The sequence below is a fragment of the Mauremys reevesii genome, linkage group 13, assembly GCF_016161935.1.
Source record: "Mauremys reevesii isolate NIE-2019 linkage group 13, ASM1616193v1, whole genome shotgun sequence".
NCBI lineage: Eukaryota > Metazoa > Chordata > Testudines > Geoemydidae > Mauremys > Mauremys reevesii.
Window position 1 is genome coordinate 40,651,554 of NC_052635.1, and position 23,448 is coordinate 40,675,001.

General features: G+C 42.6%; 1 protein-coding gene and 1 long non-coding RNA gene across 12 annotated transcripts in view; one reads left to right on the forward strand and one right to left on the reverse strand.

Annotated features, from left to right (window-relative positions):
* Nucleotides 1-23,448, forward strand: part of CDH4 (cadherin 4) — an 823,907-nt gene that overhangs the window by 190,769 nt on the left and 609,690 nt on the right. For 4 of the 11 annotated variants that reach the window (XM_039498098.1, XM_039498099.1, XM_039498101.1 and 1 more), the window contains one exon: nt 19,455-19,566. In XM_039498098.1, coding sequence (XP_039354032.1) covers nt 19,542-19,566 — 25 coding nt within the window. In that variant the 5' untranslated portion in view covers nt 19,455-19,541. Of the gene's footprint in view, nt 1-11,789; nt 11,817-16,141; nt 16,312-18,301; nt 18,321-18,469; nt 18,703-18,752; nt 18,772-18,814; nt 18,886-19,454; nt 19,567-23,448 lie in introns of those variants that run through there. The other 7 variants (XM_039498094.1, XM_039498095.1, XM_039498096.1 and 4 more) reach the window with 6 other exon arrangements.
* Nucleotides 11,463-18,382, reverse strand: LOC120380388. The gene is made up of 3 exons (XR_005587751.1): nt 16,823-18,382; nt 12,503-12,588; nt 11,463-11,785 (listed from the first exon to the last, which is right to left on the reverse strand). It is a non-coding gene; the product is annotated as an uncharacterized LOC120380388 (long non-coding RNA).

Below are 23,448 nucleotides of genomic sequence, written 5' to 3' on the forward strand. Positions count from 1 at the left end.
GTTCATGCCATCACACTATAAAATACAAGACATGATTTATAAAGCAATACTAGGTACTCCTGTCTTCTTTATGCATGTGTTGTATTCTTCCATGCTCCCTCACCAAATTTTGAAGGCACAGAGCCTAAATATCTCTTAAGTATTTATATAGCCCTCATTACCATAGAGTCTGAGTGCTTTACTCGAATGTATTTATCCATGCAACATCCCTGTGAGGTAGAGAAGTGCTATTATCCCCATTTTATAGATGGGGAACTGAGTCAGAGACTAGGTACCTTGATCAAGATCACATAGCAAGTCTGTGTGGCAGAACAGATAGTTGAACCCAAGTCTGTGAATTACAAGCTGGCACCCTAACCCGTGGTCCATCCTTTCTCCTCATCAAATAAATGATTTGTACAAAGTATGGAATACATGTATGAACAAGTAAAGGCACCTGCAAATGTTAGCTAGGAACACACATGTAAATACAATTTTGTGCAATTAGATACTGGATTTACATATTTAAATGTGGGGTTTCAGGGCACAGGTCGTTGGGCAGGATTTGTGCCCACAATTTAGGCATCAGTCTTTGAAAACCTGGCCCATTTAAAAAATAATGCTCAAATGTACTTTCAGTGCAGTAGAGCTACTGAGGTCATTAAGCTCGCTGGCTGCAAATCCCATTAATATCCACATTCCCAGTATGGAGAAGTGTGAAACTGAATTCATCCTTCAAAATTTGTACAAACTCCTCAGTTGTCTGATGACCAGACACACAGCTGAGTTAGCCTATTAGTAGAGATCCTATTGCAAGGTGGTGTGAAGCACCTTTTCAGCTCTAGCCAACAGAGAAAACTTTCCCATTTATGTTACTAGGAGCCTTATGTGGTTTGGGGCTGGAAGTTTCTCTTGGACACTTTCTAACTACCTTAGTCTTTGGTGTTACAGTAACAATATCTCCATTATTCATAAAGCCAGATACATGAAAGGGGTATTGGATAGATATTTGATATTTGACAGAATGGCATTTTTTATATTGTATCTTCCAAATTGTAATCAATTTTTCGTGCAGTATCTTGTAGTATGGTACAGAGATGAATATGCATATAAAATATATAAATTCTACAAAGGAAAAATATCCACTTCATGTCCTATTCATAATTCAAACTCATTATCTCTGTTTTTCTTACTTTAAGCTTCTTGCAATTTTAAACTAAAGCTTTCAAGTTTTTTATCCATTTCAGTCACTGTAGCAGGAATTATGTTGACTGTTTAAATAAGTTTTAGTAAGTGAGACTAGCACTGTTTGATAAGTAATATCCGAGTCTCTTAGTAGTGTAAAACCATGAAGGTCTTTAGCTTCCTGGGATCTTCTCTAGATTCCTCCTTAAACATAAGTAGTTGCATTTGCCTTTCTCTGATTCATTACTAAAGGTTAAACAAACTATGAAAGTTGGTTTCTGGAACATTAGAACAATGGCTGCCACAACAAAAGCCACACAGGTGATGAAAGCAATGGAAGAATATAATGTCGAAATTTGTGGAGTAAACGAATGTCAATGGTGACAAGCTGATGAAAAGCAATTAAACATTGAAAATAAAGTCATAATATATTCACAGAAGCAAAATGGTTACCACTCAGAGGGAATAGAATTAATTATTTCCAAAGCAGAAAAATTGCTTATAGACTAGGAGCCAATTAACAGCTGGTTGCTCCGAGCTAAGTTTCAAACACAATACACAATGATAAGAATTATACAGTGTTTTGCACCAAAAGATAACTATAATGATGAACAAAAAGGTCAGTTCTACTGTTGCCGGCAAATTCTGACAATGTGTAAGTGTGACATTTGCTTTACAAAGGCGGAATTCAGTGCCTGGTTTGGGGATAACAACCGAGTGGGGAGAACAACTGGCAGGCAGGGTTCTGGTTCCCAAAATCAAAATGATGGAAAGACTGATAGAATCAGACCTAGCATCATTGCTCATATTTGGTGGAATACTATTCCCCCCATAAATATATCCAGACTGACCATCCATGGATTGTAAGGAAGCTTAGATCAACTCACCAGAATATCAGAGCAAAGTTGGAAGTGACCACAATACGTGTGGCAAGACAGAAGAATCAAACTTAAAAAACAAAAATTCCAAAAGCACTGGGAAAAATTAACAGCAAAGGCTAACAGACAAGACGTTACACCAGCAATTTCGAAGTGAACTGAACAGATATCAGGTGCTACAATACTTTAGTTTCACAACAAGACATCCATGTTGACATGTCATGGCCCTTTCTGCTGACAGTATCATAGATGCTTCAATAACTGTACCTGGTTTCCAGACAAGCAAACCTAAAGACTGGATAAGTGAGGAAATATGGAACTGTGTGAAAGAAAGGAAACAAGCCAAAGGAAACCTCAACCACTCAGACACCTTTTAGAAAAAGAATTAAAAAGATCTTTATAGAATAAAGGACAAAGTAGTACAAAGCAGCATGAGAAGAGAAAATAGATGGATAACATGGCCAAAGAAACTGACACTACTGCTCAAAGCGGTGATAGTAAAAATGCTATTAGCTCACCAAAGTTGTAACTGGGAAGCTTACATCAGCCAGAGAACCTGTTAGGGTCTTTCCTTGTTTGCCCTTAGCAACACAAAAAACAGAGTGATGGGAAGAGCATTTTCATAAGGTGCTAAGCAGACCAACACCACAAGAGATTACAGTATAATTCCCATTCGTATTTTCAGACAAAGGGAATTCAGATAGTTATCCAAATCCACACTGAGTCCCCTGTGAAGCCCTATGTTAGTGAACAGCAGTGCTGTGCATCCAAACACTCGTTATCCAAATTACTGTGTACTGGATTGATGTTGACAAAGAAATAAAGAACCCAGAACTAAACATCATAACATCCCACATCACAAAGATGTGAAAGGTACAATAAACAAAGTTTAAAATCTGAGAAGACTACAGATGAAGACCGAGTCACCACAGAAATTTTGAAAGCTTGTGATGATGAGACCAGCAATTTAAAATCATCACATTTTTCAGCCAAGTATGGGACCAAGGAAGCCTCCAGAGAGAAATGGCATTAGAGTCAAAAGTGTACCTTCCCTTTCAGTTATAGTCAATGTCTTCTGCAGTGTCATCTCAAACAGAATAAAGGAAGTGATATGAGGCAAGGCTAAAAGGAGGGCAACTTGGAAGATCATGTGTTTACTAGATTTTCATCCTCAGAATAATTATCAGAGAGAGCACTGAATGGCAAGAGCCACTCCAAACTTCACAGATTTATGAAAGCATTTGACTAGCATTTGAGAGATGTGTTCTGTCCCTGTTAACCCAGCTCACTAGTGGACAGAATGCTGGTAGGCCACACAATGGGGAGTAAGCTGCTTCTCAAAAGAAGGAGTGAAATAACTTCTTCCCTAGAGTAAGACGGGTACGGGGAGGACTTGTGACGTAATCCATTCACTATTCTGCTTCTGGGGCAGCACACTTACATGCTGCCCTTACTCAGGGCATACTGCAAAGTGCTGACACTCACTGGGGTTAGTGACAACACTGTGCAAGGTTGCGGAGAATCTCTTGACTAAAACCTGCTGGTCATCACACAAAGGATCGACATCTCCTTTAGTATCCCTAATGGCCCTGAAAACAAACCCTGGGTTAATCTAAAATCTTCCTGACAGTTCCTTAGCTATTACTTTTAAAAGCCATTTTGCTAAGGAAAGTATTTTGACTACCTTTCCTTGTTTATTACAGCTAAGCTCTTTGCCTTCACAGGGGCTATCTGTGCTATACAATACACATGGAAAATAAACATTGTTCTCCAATAGCAACCAACTCCAGATTGTCAGGTAACAGGAATTTAAACTTCCAGAGGAAGATGTTACAGCACATTAGCAAATGGCATAAGAATTCTATATCCAGCTGCCTTTTCCTTGTGGACTTGACATCCTCAACAGAGAGGAGAAAGAAGGCCAGATTTACATGAGAATGCACTCATGCAAAGAAATTGTCACCCTCCTCATCACGGTGCTAAGAACTTAATTCTGGGATCAAATGCTTGTAGGGTAATCCAAGCAATGTTTAACGTAACTAGAAGTTACCAAAGTTCTAGTCCAAACTCCTAAAGGGATGTATCCACTCAAACAAATACCAAGTTCATCAGAGCAAAATTTTCTAATTAGAGTCAGTAGTATCTGCATAAATTTGTAATTATAAACAGCCTGCAAAAAACTAATGTAACTAAAATAGCTTTGGACTGGGGCAACATTATATGTAGACTAAAATAATTAAATTGCTTTTAACTGACACATTTAGTTGTGTCGGTATAAGTCTGTGTATACACTCCAAGTAAGTGTCCTTTCTGATTTTCTATAACTGGATTTTTTTTTTTGCCTACTTAAATCTCCTATTTCAATTTTTGCATATTTAAAAATGAGATTTTTTTTGACTGATTTAGAAATAACTAACAAGGATTAAAATGTAATTGTCAGTGTGATTTTGTATGTGGACAAGGCCTTACAAACATTAGACTTGAAACAATGGAAAAAGCAGAATAGGATTATCCAAGACAGGTTTTTCTTTAAAAAAAAATGCTTTAAAGCAATTTTCTGTAGTTCTCTGCCTCTTATGTTAAATGCTATGCCCCAATCTTTGCATTTCTTTATTCATCTGGATTGTCTGGTTTTCCTCCTGATTTATCCAGTACCACGGAGAGATTAAATCAGTATAATGGACACTTGTTAAGTGCCTGCATCAGCCTAATCAGCCTGACAATGCTCTGTTTTTCTTCTCAGTTGTGGTATCATAAAGATGCTGTACTGTATACAGCACCACTTAGTGGCAGAAAGCCTATTTCAAATCCTCCTTTCTGGAATCTAGTCTAAAAAAGTTTAAGTTTAAAAAAACAACTGGTTTTTCACACTGAGATTAATGCTGCAAAATGTGTGAAAGGGAAACTCACAGTAGCAGAAGCAATATGGGTATTTGAGCAACATATAGCATATTTTCAGCCCCAAGCTCTAATGTTGCATGTCCGCTTTTGTGAACACAATGTTGTTCTCCCAAAGCACCATTTTTGCCTGCACACGTTTGTGACCCAAACACTTGGTTGTGCCATTCTGTGTCTTGCACACGCTACAGGGACACTAGCCTCGTTCGTTGCCAGTATGGTCAATTGCACAAAGAGTAGGAAATTGGAAGCTGACTTAATGCAGGCTCAACATTCTGTCCTATAGCCACAAAATAGAGTAGAAAAGACCTAAAATAAACAAACATGATGAGAAAAGATACATTTTCATTGCAGGATATTGACGCTGTTCAGGGACAGAACTCAAATGGTTTAAGGTCCAACCTTGAGAGAATTTCCTTGTATTACACTGTTGCATTTTTAAATATTTTAAATAATAAGCTTGCTATCTGTTGGGAACAGAGTGAACTAACCACAGTTATGGGCCAGGGAAGAGGCATGCATTTCAATAGTTGAAATGTTAAAGTAGACACACACCCGTATTCTCCTCAGATCCATCTTAGCCTTCCAAAGGGGAGATGTTCTTGTTGCTATACAAAGACTGGGAAGTAAAGAAAAAATTGTACTTTTTTTTTTTGAATGTGGGAAAGATGCTGGATTAATTGAGGTAATTTGAGGTAAATTAAGTGAGGTAAATTGTCTAGTTATCTGCAGCACAGGCAATAGCAGTGCATGCTTCCCCACAATGCCCTGCCTAATGTACCTTCAGCCTGAGCTGGAGGGAACATCTCTGGGGAGAAAGAGTAATTTAATCCCTATCTATTCACATCCTTGAGGTGGGCTAGCATGGCATCACTGCCCTGTTTAGGCTAGGTCTACACTGCATACAACTGGCGGTGGCATGCAGAGGGATGTGTGCATCCGCACCGCCATATGTAGCTACACGTGTCAGTGAAAGGCTCTGGCAGTGAGAAAGAGCTCAGCAGCAGGGACCTCACTGGACCTTTTCCCCACTGCTTCCCTCCTCCCCACACCTCCTCTGTTGAGACTTTCCTTACTATTCGACTCTTTCCTTGAGGCGGGGAAATGCTCCTGCAGTGAGAAGCTGCCAGAACCTTTCCCCAGTGCCTTCCCCAACCACCTGAGTCTTTCCCCACTGCTGCAGCCTTTTCCTGAGGCAGAGAAAAGTTCCAGCAGTGTGGGTGTGTGGGGGAGGGGCATAGAATATGATCCTGCTAAAAATAGCAGTGTAGATGGGGGAGGCGCTGCTTGGATGAGTAGGGTACATATCTGGGTATGTACCCACAGGGTTCAGGCTGTCCTTGCTCTACTTGCCTAAGGAATGCCTCGCCATCTCCACTGCTATTTATACCCAGGCTGGGGAGGGGGGCATGCTCTACACACTGCCAAAAGGAGTGGGCCGTGTAGACGTAGCTTTAGTCACGTCCAACTGCATGTGTACAAGCACCCCGCTTCCTTACAATCTTCATGTCGTCTCTGCTGGAGCTACCAGAAAGATTCCTGGTGTGGTGGTGTGGTGGTGTGGACTTTTTGTCCACTAGGAAGTGAACAAAGGGCAAGTGGTCCTTTATTTCAGCAACTACCAAATTGGACCCAGATCCTGCAAACACTTAGGCATGTGGGGCTAGATCCACAAAAGGACTTTGGCACCTCACTGCTACTCCAGGTACCACTGAGATCCTCAAAACCCCTGCTCAGCTGCTGCCTAACTCTGTAGGCACCTAAAGTCTCTAAGAACCTAAACTTCCACTGTTACAGTCCCCTAGGCACCAAGGTTTCTGTCATGGAGCATGTGCACAGCTGCCTCAGTCTAGGTGTTTGGGTGCCTATCTCACCCCAAAGCCCTCATGGGATCCGGTCTCGCCGAGAGCTCTGTGCAGGTTGGTGTTCTCAGGCCATGCCTATCTCCACACACAATGGTCAGAGGAGGAGGTAGTGCCGCTGTTCCCATTATTATGCCTTTTAGCCTAGTGGTTAGATCACTCACCTGAGTGTGGGACATGTCCCCCACCTGATGTGGAGAAGGTATTTAAACTTGGCGTCCCCTTCCTTTTCCCTCCTAGGAGAGTGCTCTAACCACTGAGCTATTTGCTATTCCTGTGGAGGGATGCGACACCCAAGTTCAAATCTCTTCTCTACATCAGGCATAGGGGGTGTCCCCCACATTCAGGTGAATGCTCTAACCAGCGAGATAAAAGTTACAAAGTGTGTATGGGGGGGTGTCCTAACTCTCCCCATGTATTGCGTACAGAGCCTAGGCAGAGAACTCAGGGCTGTGGATTCCAGTGGGTGGCAAGGCGCCTAAAATTTCGGTATTACAATACCTAACTCCCTTTGTGGATCTAGCCCTTAAAATCCTACTGAGTTGACTGGAACTACTTGTGCTGACCTTCTGCATAGGTCTGAATTTTACCTTTTACGCAAAAGTCCTATGCACCACTTCAGTCCCATTTGCACCCTATTTTGAAGTTAGGTGGTGCACAGGTGCAGAAAGGTGAATTTCATCCTTTATGCAAGTGAATAGTGAGTCCCCTGGGCAGACTGTGAACCATTCTAGAAGTGAAATGCTGTATAGCCCATTCTCAATGCCCTTGGCTAGCCGGTCCCCGTGAACTACATTTGAAATTAGAATTGGCCCTTTTGAACTTCCTGCTGACAGCAGCCAACTTCTTGACAAACTGCATCATTTATAGCTTTAGCAACAAGGGAGCCACCGGGGGGAACCCTTTGGGAAACATTGCAAACATATTCCAGCATTCTTTACAACTAGTTGTACAATCAGGAGAGAACTTTAATGCCTGAAAATATAAATATATGTACACTTTATTTTTAGATAGCACAAAACAAATCTCTTTTTAAAAACAGAGCCAAAGCAATATCAAAATTGTTTTGCAATCAGGCACATCAATGTCACCAGCTAAAGGATAAGAAACATTGATTTAAATTAAAATCATTGTCAGGTTCAGAGATGTATAGCTTTTAAGGCCAGGAGGAATCATTATGATAATTTCATCTGACCTCGTGTATAATATAGGCCATAGGACTTCACCCAGTAATGCCTCCATCAAGCCCAGTAAGTTCTAGTTGTTCTAGCACACATCTTTAGAAAGATATGTGATCTTGATTTAAAGACTTGATGGAAAAGATATCACATTCCTTGGTAAGATGTTTCACTTGTAAATTACCCACACGGTTAAAATTTTAAAATGTACATTATTTCCAAAGTGCTTATTTTCCAATTTCAACTTTCATCCATTGGATCTTTTTATGCCTTTCTCTGCCATTTTTTGTTCAGGTTTTCTGAGAAAAACAGTTTTGGAGTCATTTTAAGCCAGTTTTAAAATAGCCTTCTCTGATAAAGTGTCTCTCTGACATTTATATTCTCACTCATTTAAACTTTGCAGCTGAAAAGCCCTGTTTTTCCCTCCGTTTCTGCTTAGTGAAAAATGCTTCTTGCCATGTGAGCTTTCAGTTTGCTGTGCTGAGTAGCAAGTAAAATATTTGCTTCTGCACCCCTTGAACAAAAAGGTCTCATTACATTCCAGACTTTTTTTCCCTTTAGTGATGGCACTATCGGTTCATCACTTCAATAGATCACATTATGATTGTAAATAAATTGGGAAAAAAGTAGTAGAAGATACTGTACTGTAAATCCCAGTCTTGTTGTACAGCTCATAGTCTTCTAATAATTCCTATCAACATACTGCATTTCCAATCCTGTGCTATGCATCAATTGTTCCTACGCAGTAATAAACTTGCAGAGCCAATTTTTAAAATTAGTTAGATGAACAAAATACAAATGCAATTGTACACAGATTTGTGTGTACAATTACTCAGATTCCATGCATGCACTGGGTAAATTCTCACACAAATGCAACTAATTAGTCATTTGTACATTTACCTTCCTATTTGCATGCATATTCATGACAATTCTGCATGCAAATTATGTAGCTAATATATATTAAAAACCCTCTCTCATTTAACAAAGGCTGCAACACATTTGGAATACAACAATTTAGTTGTCTAAGAATATACAGTGGCTTGCATATGGATCATCCCAATGACCACAACCTGCAATTGTTTTCAGAACAAGATTTAGGCTCTAACTGTTGCAAGAGAATTCAGAATAAACTGCTAAAATGAAATAATATCAAAATCCCCAAATGACTAATAGATGGATTCCAGGATCCAGCCTTTGGCTTGAACCAAACAAAATTTCGGATCATAGTTAAAAGCAAAGAATATAATTTTCTCATCTAAAATAATATGCATTCTCAAAGGCTAAAGTGCTGTAAAGTATTTTTGTGTCCCTATGGTCTCCTTATTGGTTAGCACAGCCAAGCAGAGTCCCAAGAATACTGAGAGTGGCCTGAGCTCCACGTAACAGAATCACCTGTATTTATTACAGTAAGAGGGTACAGAGGCAGCTCCCCTTATGTTGCTGGTACAAACAGTTTCCTCTTGAGCTTGCAAACACACATTTTGAACTTCCTCTCAGAGATACTTCCTGAGACAGGGGGCCTTCTCATCTCTTGGGAGTCCCAACTTTCTAGTGGCTGTCCGTGGATCTCTTACAAAGGCATATTACCCACATTTTATTTTCAGTTGTGCCCTTCAAACCCTTAGGTAAGTTCCTTCCTGTGAAGTACCTTGTCTTCCATATTGTTTTGAGCTAATGATGTTGACAGCTTCAGAAAATTACTTCATGTCAAACCAGATAATGGTAGCTTCCTCTGTGCAGCTCTTAACATCAGCTCTTCACAATAAATACATTTAGAAACCCTGCTCTGGTGCTAAATTGATTGATGTTCACAGAGGGAAAGATGTTAAGGCTTAAAAGCCAGTGAGTTGCTGGACACCTAACTCCCATGTGTGGCTTTGAAAATCTCCCTGAGAAACAACATATAATTTTCAGAGAGGAAAAAAAAATATTTGTCATGGATATTCTAGGTCTGGTCTACACTTACAATTTGATATTGGTTTGTGGTGTGATTCTTTGCCAATACAGCTATCTTGTTAAAAGCCCTAGTCTAGGCACAGTTATACTGGTATAAAAGTGCCTTATACCAGCAGAGCTTATTTCAGTTCCCAAACTGGAATAAATTATACCCATATGGAGCCGCAGGACCAGCAGACCCCCCGCAGGCACGTCTGCAGGAGATCCACCGGAGCCGCGGGACCAGTGAACGCCAGAGCGCCCCCGCGGCGTGCCGCCTTGCTTGGGGCGGCGAAATTACTAGAGCCGCCCCTGCCTGTAGCAATATATTTCTCCCAGTGTGCTGGTATAGCTACCTTAGACAGCATTTGGGGCATCGGGAGCGGAGTCAAAGCTCCAGCCATTCCCTTCCCCATCCTGCCCATTCACACAGGGAATGGGGATCATAGCCAACATAGTGGAGTGGCTCCAGGGAGCTGGTGTGGAAGGGTGCCTTACTCTCCTTTATTCCCTTGCACAGTGGCACAAGCCCAGCCATAATCTAGCTCTTAGCAACATGTCCAGGTGCACTAACACGAATGAAAATTACCTACGTGGCCATTTTCTTTTCAGTCATGTTGTATCAATGCCTGGCTGTAGTGAGCATATTCACGTTTGCCTGGGTGGCTTGCAGAGGAATCTTTTCCAAAACTTTTATTTCATCCCCAGTGCTAGAGGGGACATGGTGATAAAAATAGCCTAACAACTTACCTTCGGAGAGCAAAACAAATAGAATAGCTGGCTTGTAAAAATATCACTGCTTTAAACTATAATCTGTCATAAGGTTACAGACCTGAAACAAGTACTGTTTTGTCTGCCTTTGGCTTATTACTTTTTTTTGGGGGGGGGTGTCAGAGGAGGAGGAAGGGAGTCACCAACCTGTTGATCGCGATCGACTGGTCGATCCTGAAGCCTCTGCCAGTCGATCGCGATCTCCGGCTGCTAAAAGTCCAGCAGCACAGCAGGGCTCAGGCAGGCTGCCTGCATGCCGTGGCCCAATGCCGCTCCCAGAAGAGGCCAGCTGCTGGCACATCTCTGCAGCCCCTGGTGGGAGGGGGACAGCCTGTCTCCGTGTGCTGGCCCTGCCCCCAGCACCGTCCCTGCAGCCTGGCTAATAGGAGCTATCGGGATGGCGTTTGCGGGCGTGGGCAGAGCACAGAGACATGCTGTCCCTCTCCTGCCAGGGGCACGCAGAGACGTGCCAGCAGCCGGCCGCTTCCGGGAGTGGCGTGAGGCCATGGCATGCAGGCAGGCAGCCTGCCTAACCCCTGCTGTGCTGCTGGCCGGGAGCCGCCTGTAATAAGCCAGAGCCTGCACCTCACACCCCCCAAACCCCTGTCCCAGGTCAGAATCCCCTCTTGCACCCAAACTCTCTCCCAGAAAGAAACTAATATAACAGCTTTTTCTAAGGTAAGAAGTCGGCTATTTTGATTTAACTTCACTATATTCTATATGTTTTCAGACTGAAACGTAACTACAGAATAGCTTTATGTTAATTAAAAGGCAAGTTTAGTATAGCATTAATATCCTCAATGCCATAATTATGATCATTTTGTTTTAAATTAGGAACAAGACTTGTATACGGGGGCTCCACAAAATCTAATAGCCCCAGGCCCACAGGAGAGTTAATCTGGCCCTGCCTGTACTGTTCAATAAGGAGACCACAGTGCTACTCCTAATGGAAGGCCACCATCAGTCCTTGGCATGGTTGTTTCTCTGGATCTCCAAACTCCTCCTTCCTTTGTTATTGCTTTTGACATGGACCAAGGTTGGTAGCGATGCCTCTCCAGATCACATCAGGACTCAGCCACCTGTCTCCTACTTTCAGAACCTGAAAACATCAAATTTATATGAGACCCAAGGTCATGATTGCACATTGTATTAATTTCATTTCTCTCCATATGTCACTTTCTTTTTAGTATAGGCTATTTTCCCGCTAGCACCTAGCCTGAACTTCTTACTCAAGGAAACCTCTCATTGAACTCAACCTCCCATGGAATTAAACGAATTAACTGGGTGGAAGTCTTTTCTGAGTAAGGAATTCAGAGCTGGGCACCTGGGTTGGGACAGCGTATGCCTCTTGGCTTTGTTTTCCCTCCTCCTGTCCATTTAATTTGTTGTTCTCTTGCTTTCACATATTCGATGCCTGCTTGACAATGTAATTGTGCACAGTGGTGTCCCTCCTTGGCGATCACACCTTCCTGTATCTCATTTTCTGCCCTCAGTAATGCAGCTTACAGCTGATACTCATCTTCTTTACTCAAGGTTCCATTGTCCCCTTGAGATGCACGTGTGACTCCCATTGCTGTCAATAGGAATTACACGTGGGCATCAAGGGGAGACAGATCCCCTGTGTACTCCATTCTCCTCATTATCTTGGCACAGTCAGTTCTGTAAATGTCTCATCTCCGAGTCTTTTATTCTCTTGAGTGTTGTGTAGTGTAGCAAGCTGACTCTCAGGATCAGCAGTCTTGCTCCTGAGGTGTTTAGCAAGTTAATTTAATGTGCACGTGTACATTCTTGAATACCTTCATCCAGCCAAACCCACCTCTTGTAGTGTTCACACATCAGATGATAGATTTTTCCTATTTCCTTTTTACACAGGAGTCTTCTTAACTAGCTCCCTGCAACAGACTGAAAGTGAGGGGGGAAGGGAGAAAAAGGAGGATAATACAAAAATATAGTTAGTAAAGCTGAGAACAGCCCCCTGAAATTGCACACTATCACTCTCGTCTCTAACCCTTAGATTCAAATAATTGATGGCAGTTCAATAGATATAAACAACTTAACCGGATGATTCCATTTTTGTAAAGATCTGAAGGGTCACCTTTTTATGGACACTTTAAAATTAACAGAGAGGAATGGAGGTAAAAACAGCTAATCTGGTTCTAAAACTTATTAAAGAAATTTGAGGTAGGGAAATGGGAGGGGGGGAGAGGACCCAGACACTATCTACACTTGCATTGTCTATACTATACTATATATGTATTCTCCTTCCATGATCCCTCTGAAAACACTAAATATGGTCCTTAAAGCCACGATAAAGAATAGATCACACAAGTCAGAGTTATAGACCCCTAAATGGAAACTATTCCAAACAGCAAAGAGTCTTGTGGCACCTTATAGACTAACAGACGTTTGGGAGCATGAGCTTTCGTGGGTGAATACCCACTTCGTCGGATATATGTCTCATCCGACGAAGTGGGTATTCACCCACAAAAGCTCATGCTCCCAAACGTCTGTTAGTCTATAAGGTGCCACAAGACTCTTTGCTGCTTTTACAGATCCAGACTAACACGGCTTTCCCTCTGATACTATTCCAAACAGATTGTTGGGTGAGTTAATGAAAAATTCCAGTCACAGGAATTCCAGTCACTGTCTCTATTCCCCAAGTATAGAGACAGTGGCCACTGCTTAGAAATGAAGCTTGGCAAACATGAATTAAATGGGATATGAAAAGAGGCCAGGCTTTGCAAGCAGTGTAATAGTGCACAAATTGAAACAGTGGGGCACTGCATTCTTCCAGATCCAAAATGCAAGGAGGTTAGAGAAATATTTTCTCAAGTCATTGGAAAGAGCAGAAGACACTTTGTTAAAAGCAAAGAAGAAAAACTACCTGTTACTTCAAGGTATAAATTAAAGAAGCAGCAGTAGATTAAAAAAAATGCAACATGCCATCAGATTAGAAATCTTCTCTAACCATATTGGGGAAAAAAATCTGCTCTGCTTTTCTTCATGATGAGTTGTGGTGTTAGACTTATTTTGATAATACTGTGGATCTTCAAATGTTAATAATATGCTGGGGGGAGGGAGGAAGGAATATGGACACAGCAACAGCTGTAGTCCAGTTAGAGACAACAGTATGTAGATGTTCACAAGAGAATATTCACATTTTAGCCATGATACAAATCCACTTTCTTAAAATCTTAGAAGTAAAAACAAGCTTGTCTGCAGGGCTCTTTAAACTTTATGTAGCAGCAGCAGCAACAGCTGCCCTTAAATCCATGACAACAGCCCATGACAAACTTTGGAGCTCAGGGTGAAATTATGGAAGGGCAAATTTAGACTGCGTATGTTAGGTGAGATTTTATTTTTTTCCCCTACCACGGGGTCATGTGATTATGGAATATTCTGCCAAAAGGTAGTAATAGCAAGTGCAAATTTAAAGTAGCAGTGGATATTTACTTGATGTTACAAAATATATTCAGATTATCTCCTTCAAGCACGGTAAAGGTTATAATCTACTAAAATGGGAGGAAGGGACTAATTTTCATTTATTTATATATATATATATATATATATATATATATATATATATACACACACACACACACATGTTAACCTAACAAGGCCCTGGTCTTTGATTACCATGATACTAATAAACATACCCAATAGCAAAGGATGCACTAAGTGGACATGTGTGTCTCATTCTTATACGTGTATCTAGCGGAACTGTTTAAGGACTAGACTTTGAAGCCTGCATTTTGCACAAACAGCTATTGGTATGCAACTATGTGTGCAAATCAGGAGGTCGAGTGCCCAGCTATCCAATTTGATCTTGCAAACACTGGTCAGATCTGCTCAAAATGTGTGTCTGATAACTTTCATTTTATGTGCAGTTGAACTGCATGCACAAAAAAGAATGACCACAATTGGATGCCTGGTTCAAGCTGGCTGAAAATAATAAATGATAGTGCTTATCATTGCTTTACATTTTCAAAATGCCCTACAAAGTTTCCCTCCTCTGAGGGAGGCTCCCAGGGCCTGATTAAATTCTAGTTTTACAGCAAGGTAACTCCACTGAATCAGTGGAGTAAATGCTAATCTACACTGCTGTGATATCTGAATTAGACCAAATGTATCAGTTTCCCTTAAAATTAAGTAAATAAATAAGGAGCTTGTTGGAGTTGGGCCCAATCAGACCAGCTGAGAATCTGGCTCAAGACTTATTACTTTAAGTCTTAGTTTTAGAACTGGCTTTCACACAAATTACTTTGATCACAGGAATGCACATGCCTGTTTTATTCAATCCTCCCCTCTCTACCATAAATATAATTAGAACAAACATAGGAGCTATGCTTCCTCTAGACCTGAGTCTCCAGCCAAACACAATGGATGAAACCTCAGAATACCTGAGTTAATAGTAATGTGTTTATCCCTTTGCTAAAACTGAACACAGACAAACTTTACTCATTTGTAAACTCAGCCTTTCTTTTTTCATTAAGTCTCTTTTCTTTTGGAATTTCTAATATGGCCATTACCACATTATCTAACTGTACCTATATAACATTTTTTCCACTCTCAAAGTATTTCAGTATAAGCAACCACTCTCCCAGCTTTGCAGGAAGGGAAGCTATTCCCAACCGGTATTTGTACTGCGATTTCTGGGTCTGTTGGTTTTTCTTCTGTTTTCTTGTAGAGAACATTACAGTGTGGTGCATAACCATTAAGGAGGGCAGGTTAACCTAATCCTTTCTCAGATGCAAGCTGGACTTCTGTGAACGCAATTGTGTGGTTCTTTTTTTTTTCTTTACACAGTGCAGATGCTTTTAAAGTGGTCCTAGACTTTTGTAACAGCCAAGACAGAAGTACATTGTACTTCCGTTTAGGATACTGCCTAACTTCGAAGTACTAGTCGACTTGTGTTGAAGGTATCACCTCTACCAGACCAAAGGCACTTTGTGCCCAAGTACACTGAGTCGAACTTAGGGACACTGCAGATCCATCCTTTAAATACCAGTGGTTTCATAATGCTCAGTGACTGTGTGATAGCCATTCGGATAATGAAGTCCTTTGGGGCTCCTGCTTGGCGGCTGGCGCTCCCATGGTGATCACTTCCTCTCTTTATTCTTCCTACCTTCGCTTACCCATCTGATCCTGGTGAGACACAGCACGCCCTGTATCTAGTGCAATGCACACGTGGGACAGGGGTGCCTCCTGCAGGGGGCAGCCTGGGCCTGGGTGCACGTCGGAAGCTGCCCCGTGCTACCCCCCGCCTGTGCCGGGAGCAGAAGGGGGCTGCGGCGCGTGGTCCCGGCTCTTCGCTCCTGCTGCACGTCAGAGCGAGGCGGCTCCTTTAAGGCTGCCCGTCACTCGGAGCCCGGGAGGCGGGGACTCGGCAGAGCTGCACCGAGCGCGCTTCACCTGCCGTTCAGAGCGGGCGAGCGGCAGGGGGGGACGGGGGAAGCGAGGCAGGGGCGCTGGGACTGGCCCGGGCAGGCTGGAGGGAGGCAGCCCGGGCGCTGGGCGAGCGGCGAGCAGGGCGCGCCAGCCCGGAGTCCGAGCGCAGCCGGGGAAATGACCATTGGCTCCGGAATGCTACTTCTGCTGCTGCTTCCCTTCTGCGGCTCGGCGAGGGTAAGTTGGGTGCCCGGCTCCCACGCCGCCGAGTGGCCCAGAGGGTGCAGCTGGGGAGCGGGGCTCGCCCCGGGGTGGGCTCGGCTCCTTGTGCCATGGGGGGCGGGGGGAGCCTGTTGGAAACACACACACACACATATATCTATCTGCATACAGCTGGGGAGATGCGCGTCTGGCTATCCAGCCACAGAGCTGCCTGCAGCTAGAGAATCCCACACGTCTCTGTGTGTGTGTGTGATTGTGTGTGTTGTTCCGCTCATGTTCGGAGCCAGTGGCAGCACCTGCGTTATTTCCTCGCTTGTTGCAGAGAGTGTGTGCAACAATGTCAGGTCTGTGTGTCTCATGCCGGAGCGAACACACACACACACACACACACGGCTCTCTCCCGAGCCATTCATAGGCACTGGCAGACAAAACCTGTACGGAGAGACTACATGGAAACTAACGTGTCTGGCAGAGGGGTAACGCGGCACCCCCCGGGCCAGCCGAGACGCAGATCCCCATCACTTACAGCTCAGTGCGGCCAGTTCTTCTTCGGGGGAGGGGGAGTATGGCTTTAATTTTGCAATAAGGGGAAGGCTCTGTTCTAAGGCGACCAAATGCGGGAACTTCAGAATTGAGGCTCAAAGGGGCGCTTGAACCCCGGCATCTCCCCCTCACGGTGTGTGCCTGGGTGTTGCAGCGACTCCGGAGAGAGTAAAAGGCAGGCAGTGCTCAGCGGCAGTGAGAGGACCAGGCACAGCAGGGTGGGCTAACCGCGGCGTGGAGCAGCAGCCTTTAACTTCGGAGTTCCGCAGCTTCGCTGGAGCGATGTCCGCTGCCTTACCGCATTTGCTGTGTGCCATTTTTATGGCGTACTTCGCTTAATTCCACATCTCCCATTTGATGTCATTAAAGGGCTCCTGTCAGTAGAGCTGTTGGGGGTGGGGGTTGACAAAACTTGTACATGATTTAACGTGCATTTCCTACGATAAACTTTCGTGGCTTGTGTGCGCGTTACTGTCATGATGGGCGCTGTGTTGTGAAACAGGCTTGACTCCGGATCTGCAGCACAGAGCTCACTTCTCGGGGTACTCGTACTCCATAGCATTTTTAATGCACATGATTTGCAGTAGACTCTGTAATGGAGTCTTCCGAATTGAATGTTGTGGCTCCGGAGTACAAATCCTCACGAGTCGTTCCTTTGCCTGCACGGGATATGTTTTTATAACCTCCCTATGCCGGCTGTGTCATTTACGGTATATTTTAACTGGGCCTGGGGTGTCCTACGGGCTAATGGCTTGAAAAGTTTGTTTTCAATTTCTTAATGCAGTCCTATCAAACAGACAAAATAAACGAACCCCCCCAGACTATATAATATATAAACCATCTATCGATCCCATGGATGCATTCTTACAGTGTTGCCTGGAAAATGTTGTTGGTGTGGGGTAGGGCTGGTTCTAGAAGCCAGTGGCATTGCTTATATTTCAGGCTGAGCGCCTGTGTGCCAAGTTCAATCTGTGGGAAATGTCCATCATGTCCCAGTTATCAGCCCCGGGGGTGGGGGAGAGGAAGGGAGGACACTAGCGTACTCCCCACTGCAGCGGCACTAGCGGGCACACTTCTAACAACTGGGCGATTTTAAATTCAATAGCTATTCTCTTCACTTCAGTCAGCCCCTTTGAACTGTTTCCTAATTGCAACATCTTGCCGGGGACCGTCAGAGTCCACAGAGCTGCTGCTTTCTTGCACTTCCCATACAGGAGCTGGCATCTGTCTCCCAAGCGTGATTTCTAGCAGAGATTACATTGGCTTTTCTTTCTGCTTAGTAAGCTCATCTGAAAGGACAAGCCGGGTGTGTCCCCCCCCCTTCTTTTTCAATGCAGCTTTCTCTCAGTTCATAATTATTTTAAAATCCACCTGAGTGGAGCTGATCTCATTTCCTGGCTTGAGGGGCTCTGTCTGCGTGGGATGGTGTGTCTGTGTTTGGATGGAAACCCTCCCTGGGTTAAAAGTTACACGTTCCCTGGGTATCTGATTAGTTGGTCTTTAGCCCTGATCAGTGAGAGCCCACTGGGTTCTTACCACGTGAAATCCGTCTCCATTAGCTAATGCTCGGGAGAGAGCTTTTCTTTACCCCAGAGCTTCAGACCGTCTCTTGCCACCAGCATTTATTTGCAGACAAGGAGCTTTAGGGGGAGTTGTCCCGGCCGATGCTTGATGCTGTGGCCGAAGCTGAGCAGGGGCAGTTATCCAGCAGTCCGAGAGCATCACATCGCCCCCTTCCCTGCCCTAGGTTCGGGGTAATGCGGGGAGCACCGCGTCTGGAGCCCAGTCCTTCGCTCTGCAAAGAGGAGTGAAGGGACGAGAAAGTTGCTTGCAGCAGCCAAGCTTTCCCTTTAAGGCAGGCAGGTGGGGGGCTGCGCAATGCTAATAGGCTGCCTTGGCTCGGGGCAGCAGGTGTGGGGTCATCCTTAGGGGGTCTGTTCTCGATTAACCTGCCTGTGCATGTGCTTGTGTTTCAGGCTTGCGTGCACCCTCGCTCCCTGCCAGCTGGTTATTGCTCAGCAGTTCGGCCCTGATTTGCTAGGCGAGGTGCCCGGTGCTTAACGTCTCGAATGCAGAGCAGCCGCGCAGTGTAGCTTCGCTGGAACTTCAAGAGCCTTTCGGGGGATGGGGTGGAGTTGGTGGGCCGGGTAACTGTCAAATTCAGACGGGTGCTGCTCTTCCCAGTTCTCGCTGAATTATTTTTAATCACATTCCAGCCCGATAGTGTGGGGCCCCGATCCTCCTTAAGGACAGCAAAACTCCCACTGATTTTTAAGGTTGTAAGATCAGGGCAAAGGATGCCTGCAATATAGGAGCACTGTTGTCATTGATGAATTGCTGATCGCCCTCTCCACCCCTTTTAATCATACCCAGCAAACCAGGCTTCCTATGAATAACGATTCCTTACTGTATTTCATGCCACTATTTTCTGTTCAGCTTAATTTTTCTAATACGGTCTGGATCCACTCCTATAGACTCCTTGTCAGGTTCACCGGATCCATCTTTTATTGCACATTGCCTTGTTGTTCAGGTTCCCCTGCTCCTCAACACCTGAACAACAATATCATAACAAACACAAGTCATGTTGTTTGTTTCCCTTTGGTTGTTCTCTGCAGGCGCACAATGGGGATCTTACAGTCAGACCCACTTGCAAGCCTGGCTTTTCAGAAGAAGATTACACAGCTTTGATTTCGCAAAATATCATGGAAGGGCAGAAGTTACTCAAAGGTAAGTGGAATGAAATGATTCCTAGATGCTGTAGTGAAAATCTTTTATGCTCATTCTTTTTTTTTTTTCTTTCCTTTGCGGGGGAGAGGCGCTTAGAGATCTGAGAGGCAAAAGGCCAGAATTTTCTGGTTTTGCTGGTGAAATTAGAATATCCATAGAATAATGTTTGTAGGAGGATGAAGCATGAAGTGATTTACCTGAGAGTAGTAGTTTGTGAATTAGATGAATCATTCCATGTCCACATATTGTCTGACTCAGGTGAATTATTGGATGTCATCCATTTCACATCTTTATCTCCCACTCCCCCATCATTTTGCAGAAGCTTTAGATTTGTTTTTTAGAGAGTATTTTTATGTATGAAATTCAAAGATCCTTAAATTATCCCTACTTTGAAATGCATGATAAAGCAGACGTTGTTGTTGGAAATGTGGTAAACAAGCCTACAGACATTCTGTTCACAAATGTGGCATTCATTTTCATTACTGCCCCACTGACAACATGAAAACACAAGCAGGAAGAAACTACCGATTAGCTTGATAGTAATTGCAGGATTATAACCACTTTTGTGATTGTAAACTCTAAAACATCTTCATAATCCAAATGACAATAGATTATCCTGTGTATTGATCTGTTTCCCTTTCAAGTTAAAAATAATTAAACTTTATATTTGCATGATATAGGAAATGTATCCTTGTTTTACTGCTGTGGCAATTTTTTTTAAGACAAAATATGACACCTCTGTACACTGGTAATCTCTAACAGATGCTATATAGGAGTTTTGTAATCACGATACATTGAAAAGGGCTAAACAGCACACGGGGATTTTATACTGAATAGATTTATACTGAATAGATTTGTAAACTTTCTTACAAGTTTATGATCTCACTTTTGTGGTCTTTTCCCAGTATGGTGGGAATTATGTCCTCTTCTGTTCCCTCCCCCCACCCCCGCAAATAGCTCTACCACTTGGATTCATTACAGATACGGGATAGCTGTAGTTCTCTTTCTGGCTTCATCATCTGGAACTGAGCATTTTGCTTCAGTGATATAACCCTTTTCTCTCTCCATGGTCTGGCAATCAGTTTGGTTTTTCAGCCTAGTTGTCTTAGTTCCGCTGTGCAGGAATTTACCTGGCTGACCCTGGCATCAATTAGCAGATTTTAAAAAAACTTTATTATTTTTAATTTGAAGGATAACTATACAGAAACGTCACATAGGCAAATCCAGGAATACCATAAGGCACAAAGTAATACAGAAATGCCACCAGGTGTTTACATAGTTAAAATCCTTTTTTTTCTTTTTTCCCCCTGCTACCAAAACTGTAGGATTTTGCTGATCAGTCTGTGAGCTGAGCATTTAGATTTTGACCCTTTGGCTATGGGAACATTACAGTGTTTTCCAAATATTTCTCTCTCTACTTTTCATCTTACTAAATAATAATGTCATTAGTCTGCTACTTTGGAGGAGTATTTATGACAATTTGCTGTTGATGGATTGTGCTGCGTATCGTGTAGGTGGACAACAGAGATGGTGCAGAAGGTCTGTTTAGAAGAGTGCAAAGTTATTGCCAGCTAAGCCAATGGAGTAGCTGTCATTTCATTTCAATAACAGATGTCATCTCTAAATAAATATGAAATTATATTTACACAGTCAGTCTAGTTGAGTTGAATAAAAACATGTATAGAATGAACCCTGGTTTTGTCCTTTAGAGTCCAGTTGAGCTCCCACTGCAGTCACGGTAAAACTTCCATTGACTTGGAGGAGAATTGGCCCTCAATATGTTATTTAAGTATATATGTAAACATATATACACATCATATGTAAAATGTGTGCCATGTAACATTGCCAGGTGTTATGTCAATTGTAGAACATTTTGTCAACTGTAGGAGAGAGAAAAAAGTGCAAATATTGTGTTTGCCAATAGTTAAAGTGTCTTCTTTACACCTTTGGAATTGTACACTCAAATACATGCTGCTGTTTATCATAGAGAAACAAATATATCTAATTAATTTGTATAATTGGGGGGAAAAATCTGCTACATAAAATTCCACTTTGTGCTTATGTTGTTCTTATATATACTCAAGCATGCAAAATTGGTAGTTTTCCAGTTTTCATTTAATTTTACTTCCTAACACTCTGTGTCTGCAACATAAAATGTTTACCTCTTTCTTTCCATCTGGGTGAAGTATTCCACAATAGTTCAGCCCAAAAATGGGTTCATGTTGCTTATATTAATGTGTTTGATGGATTGGCATATGTACTATTTCACACTATCTAGCCAAGCAAAGCTTTTCTGCCAGTTACCACCATCTTGTCAACAGTATTCAGCAATTTCTCTTCAGGCTCAGTGGGACTGTTTGTGTGAGAAAGGCATGTAGATTTTGGCCTGCCAAGATTTTTGGGGATTCAGGGGAGGAAAAGAGAGGTTTTTTTTTCTTTTCAAGTGACTTTCAAAAGATGAAATGTACTTCTGTGACGACCAACACAAATTCTACTTAGCCCCAGGGGGGCAGATTATCAACTGATGTAGTTTGCACTTGACTTCCCTGGAGCTCTGACAATTTACACCAGCTGAGGATTTACCCCAAAGGATTTATGTGGTCCAATAGGCCTTGTGCTGGACCTCAGGACGGGAATGAATTTCAGCCAACGTTAATAAGATTCAGTGTTAATAAATGAAGCCTATTCCAGGCTACTTAAAAACAGTGAGATGATAAATACAGCATTTACATGGTAAGCTTTGTAGTGCATGGCCCACAAATATATATGTTATGAATACATGTATCAAAATAAAAGTGCTCCTAGCATTCCTGGTTTGAATAAAGTTAATTAGATAATGACTACTTATAATTGAGTTATTCCAATGGAAATAGCTTAGCCTTAATTTGACAACAAAAGCTTTAACAGAGTCCTTGTTTTATTATCAGTATGTCATAAGATATTAACTACTACTTTGTGGCTCATCTTATTTGCCTGAGTCAGCTCTCTGACTTCCTCAAAACACATGGATTCCAGCAGGAATTATTTGTTACACAGTAATTAACATGTTTATGATAAATGGATGGAAGAAATGCCATGGCATTTTGTTTTATGTCTAAATGAAAAGCATTTGCATTCTAAAAATTTCATGCTAATTAGGCTTTAAATAGTTTTCCCCAGTAGGGCTGCAAATACTCTATATGGCACCCCATTGCAAATGCCGTAGCTTAATATGGGGTATTAGCTGATGTGATCTGTAAAGCCAGTGGTTCCCTTAGAAATGCTGCTCCTTCCTCTTTTTTTTTATGAGTTGTTTAGATGTAATCATATATATTTTTGTCTGTTGTTTTTGTTTTCAGGATAATAAACTTACAGTCATGATCACTGATGCATGGTAATGTCTAAAATAGGATGGTTAAAGTATTTTTCCTTAGGCTAAAACTGAACCATCTCAAAGCTGCAGTGTAGCAGAGGACAATTACTGTGCTGGTATCTTTTTCTCTGCTTTGTTAATAATTAATGTTAACTTAAACTGGTGAGAACATCTATCCGGAGGGGTTGGCGGCACTGAGATGCACTGCTACCCTGGAGGCTGAGTTCAGGATCAACCATAGGGGTTTGATCCCTGGGTTAGTGGGGGTCAGGTGTATTGGGGTGGTAACCTTTTAGCCTGATAGAGCAGGAGGCCTGGGTAGCGAGTAGGGTGCTGGTAATAGTGGGCTGTGTCATTGAAAGATGACTTGCAAAACTAAATTAACAAATTGGTCTGGTGCCCTTTTTTATGCTTCTTTATAAAGTCTGAAAGGTTGAATTGTGCTGCTGCTGCCTTTTTTTTTTTTTTTAAACATCTGGGTTTTTACATTAAAAATTCAGGCATTGTCTGCACTGTGAAGACTCTGATGC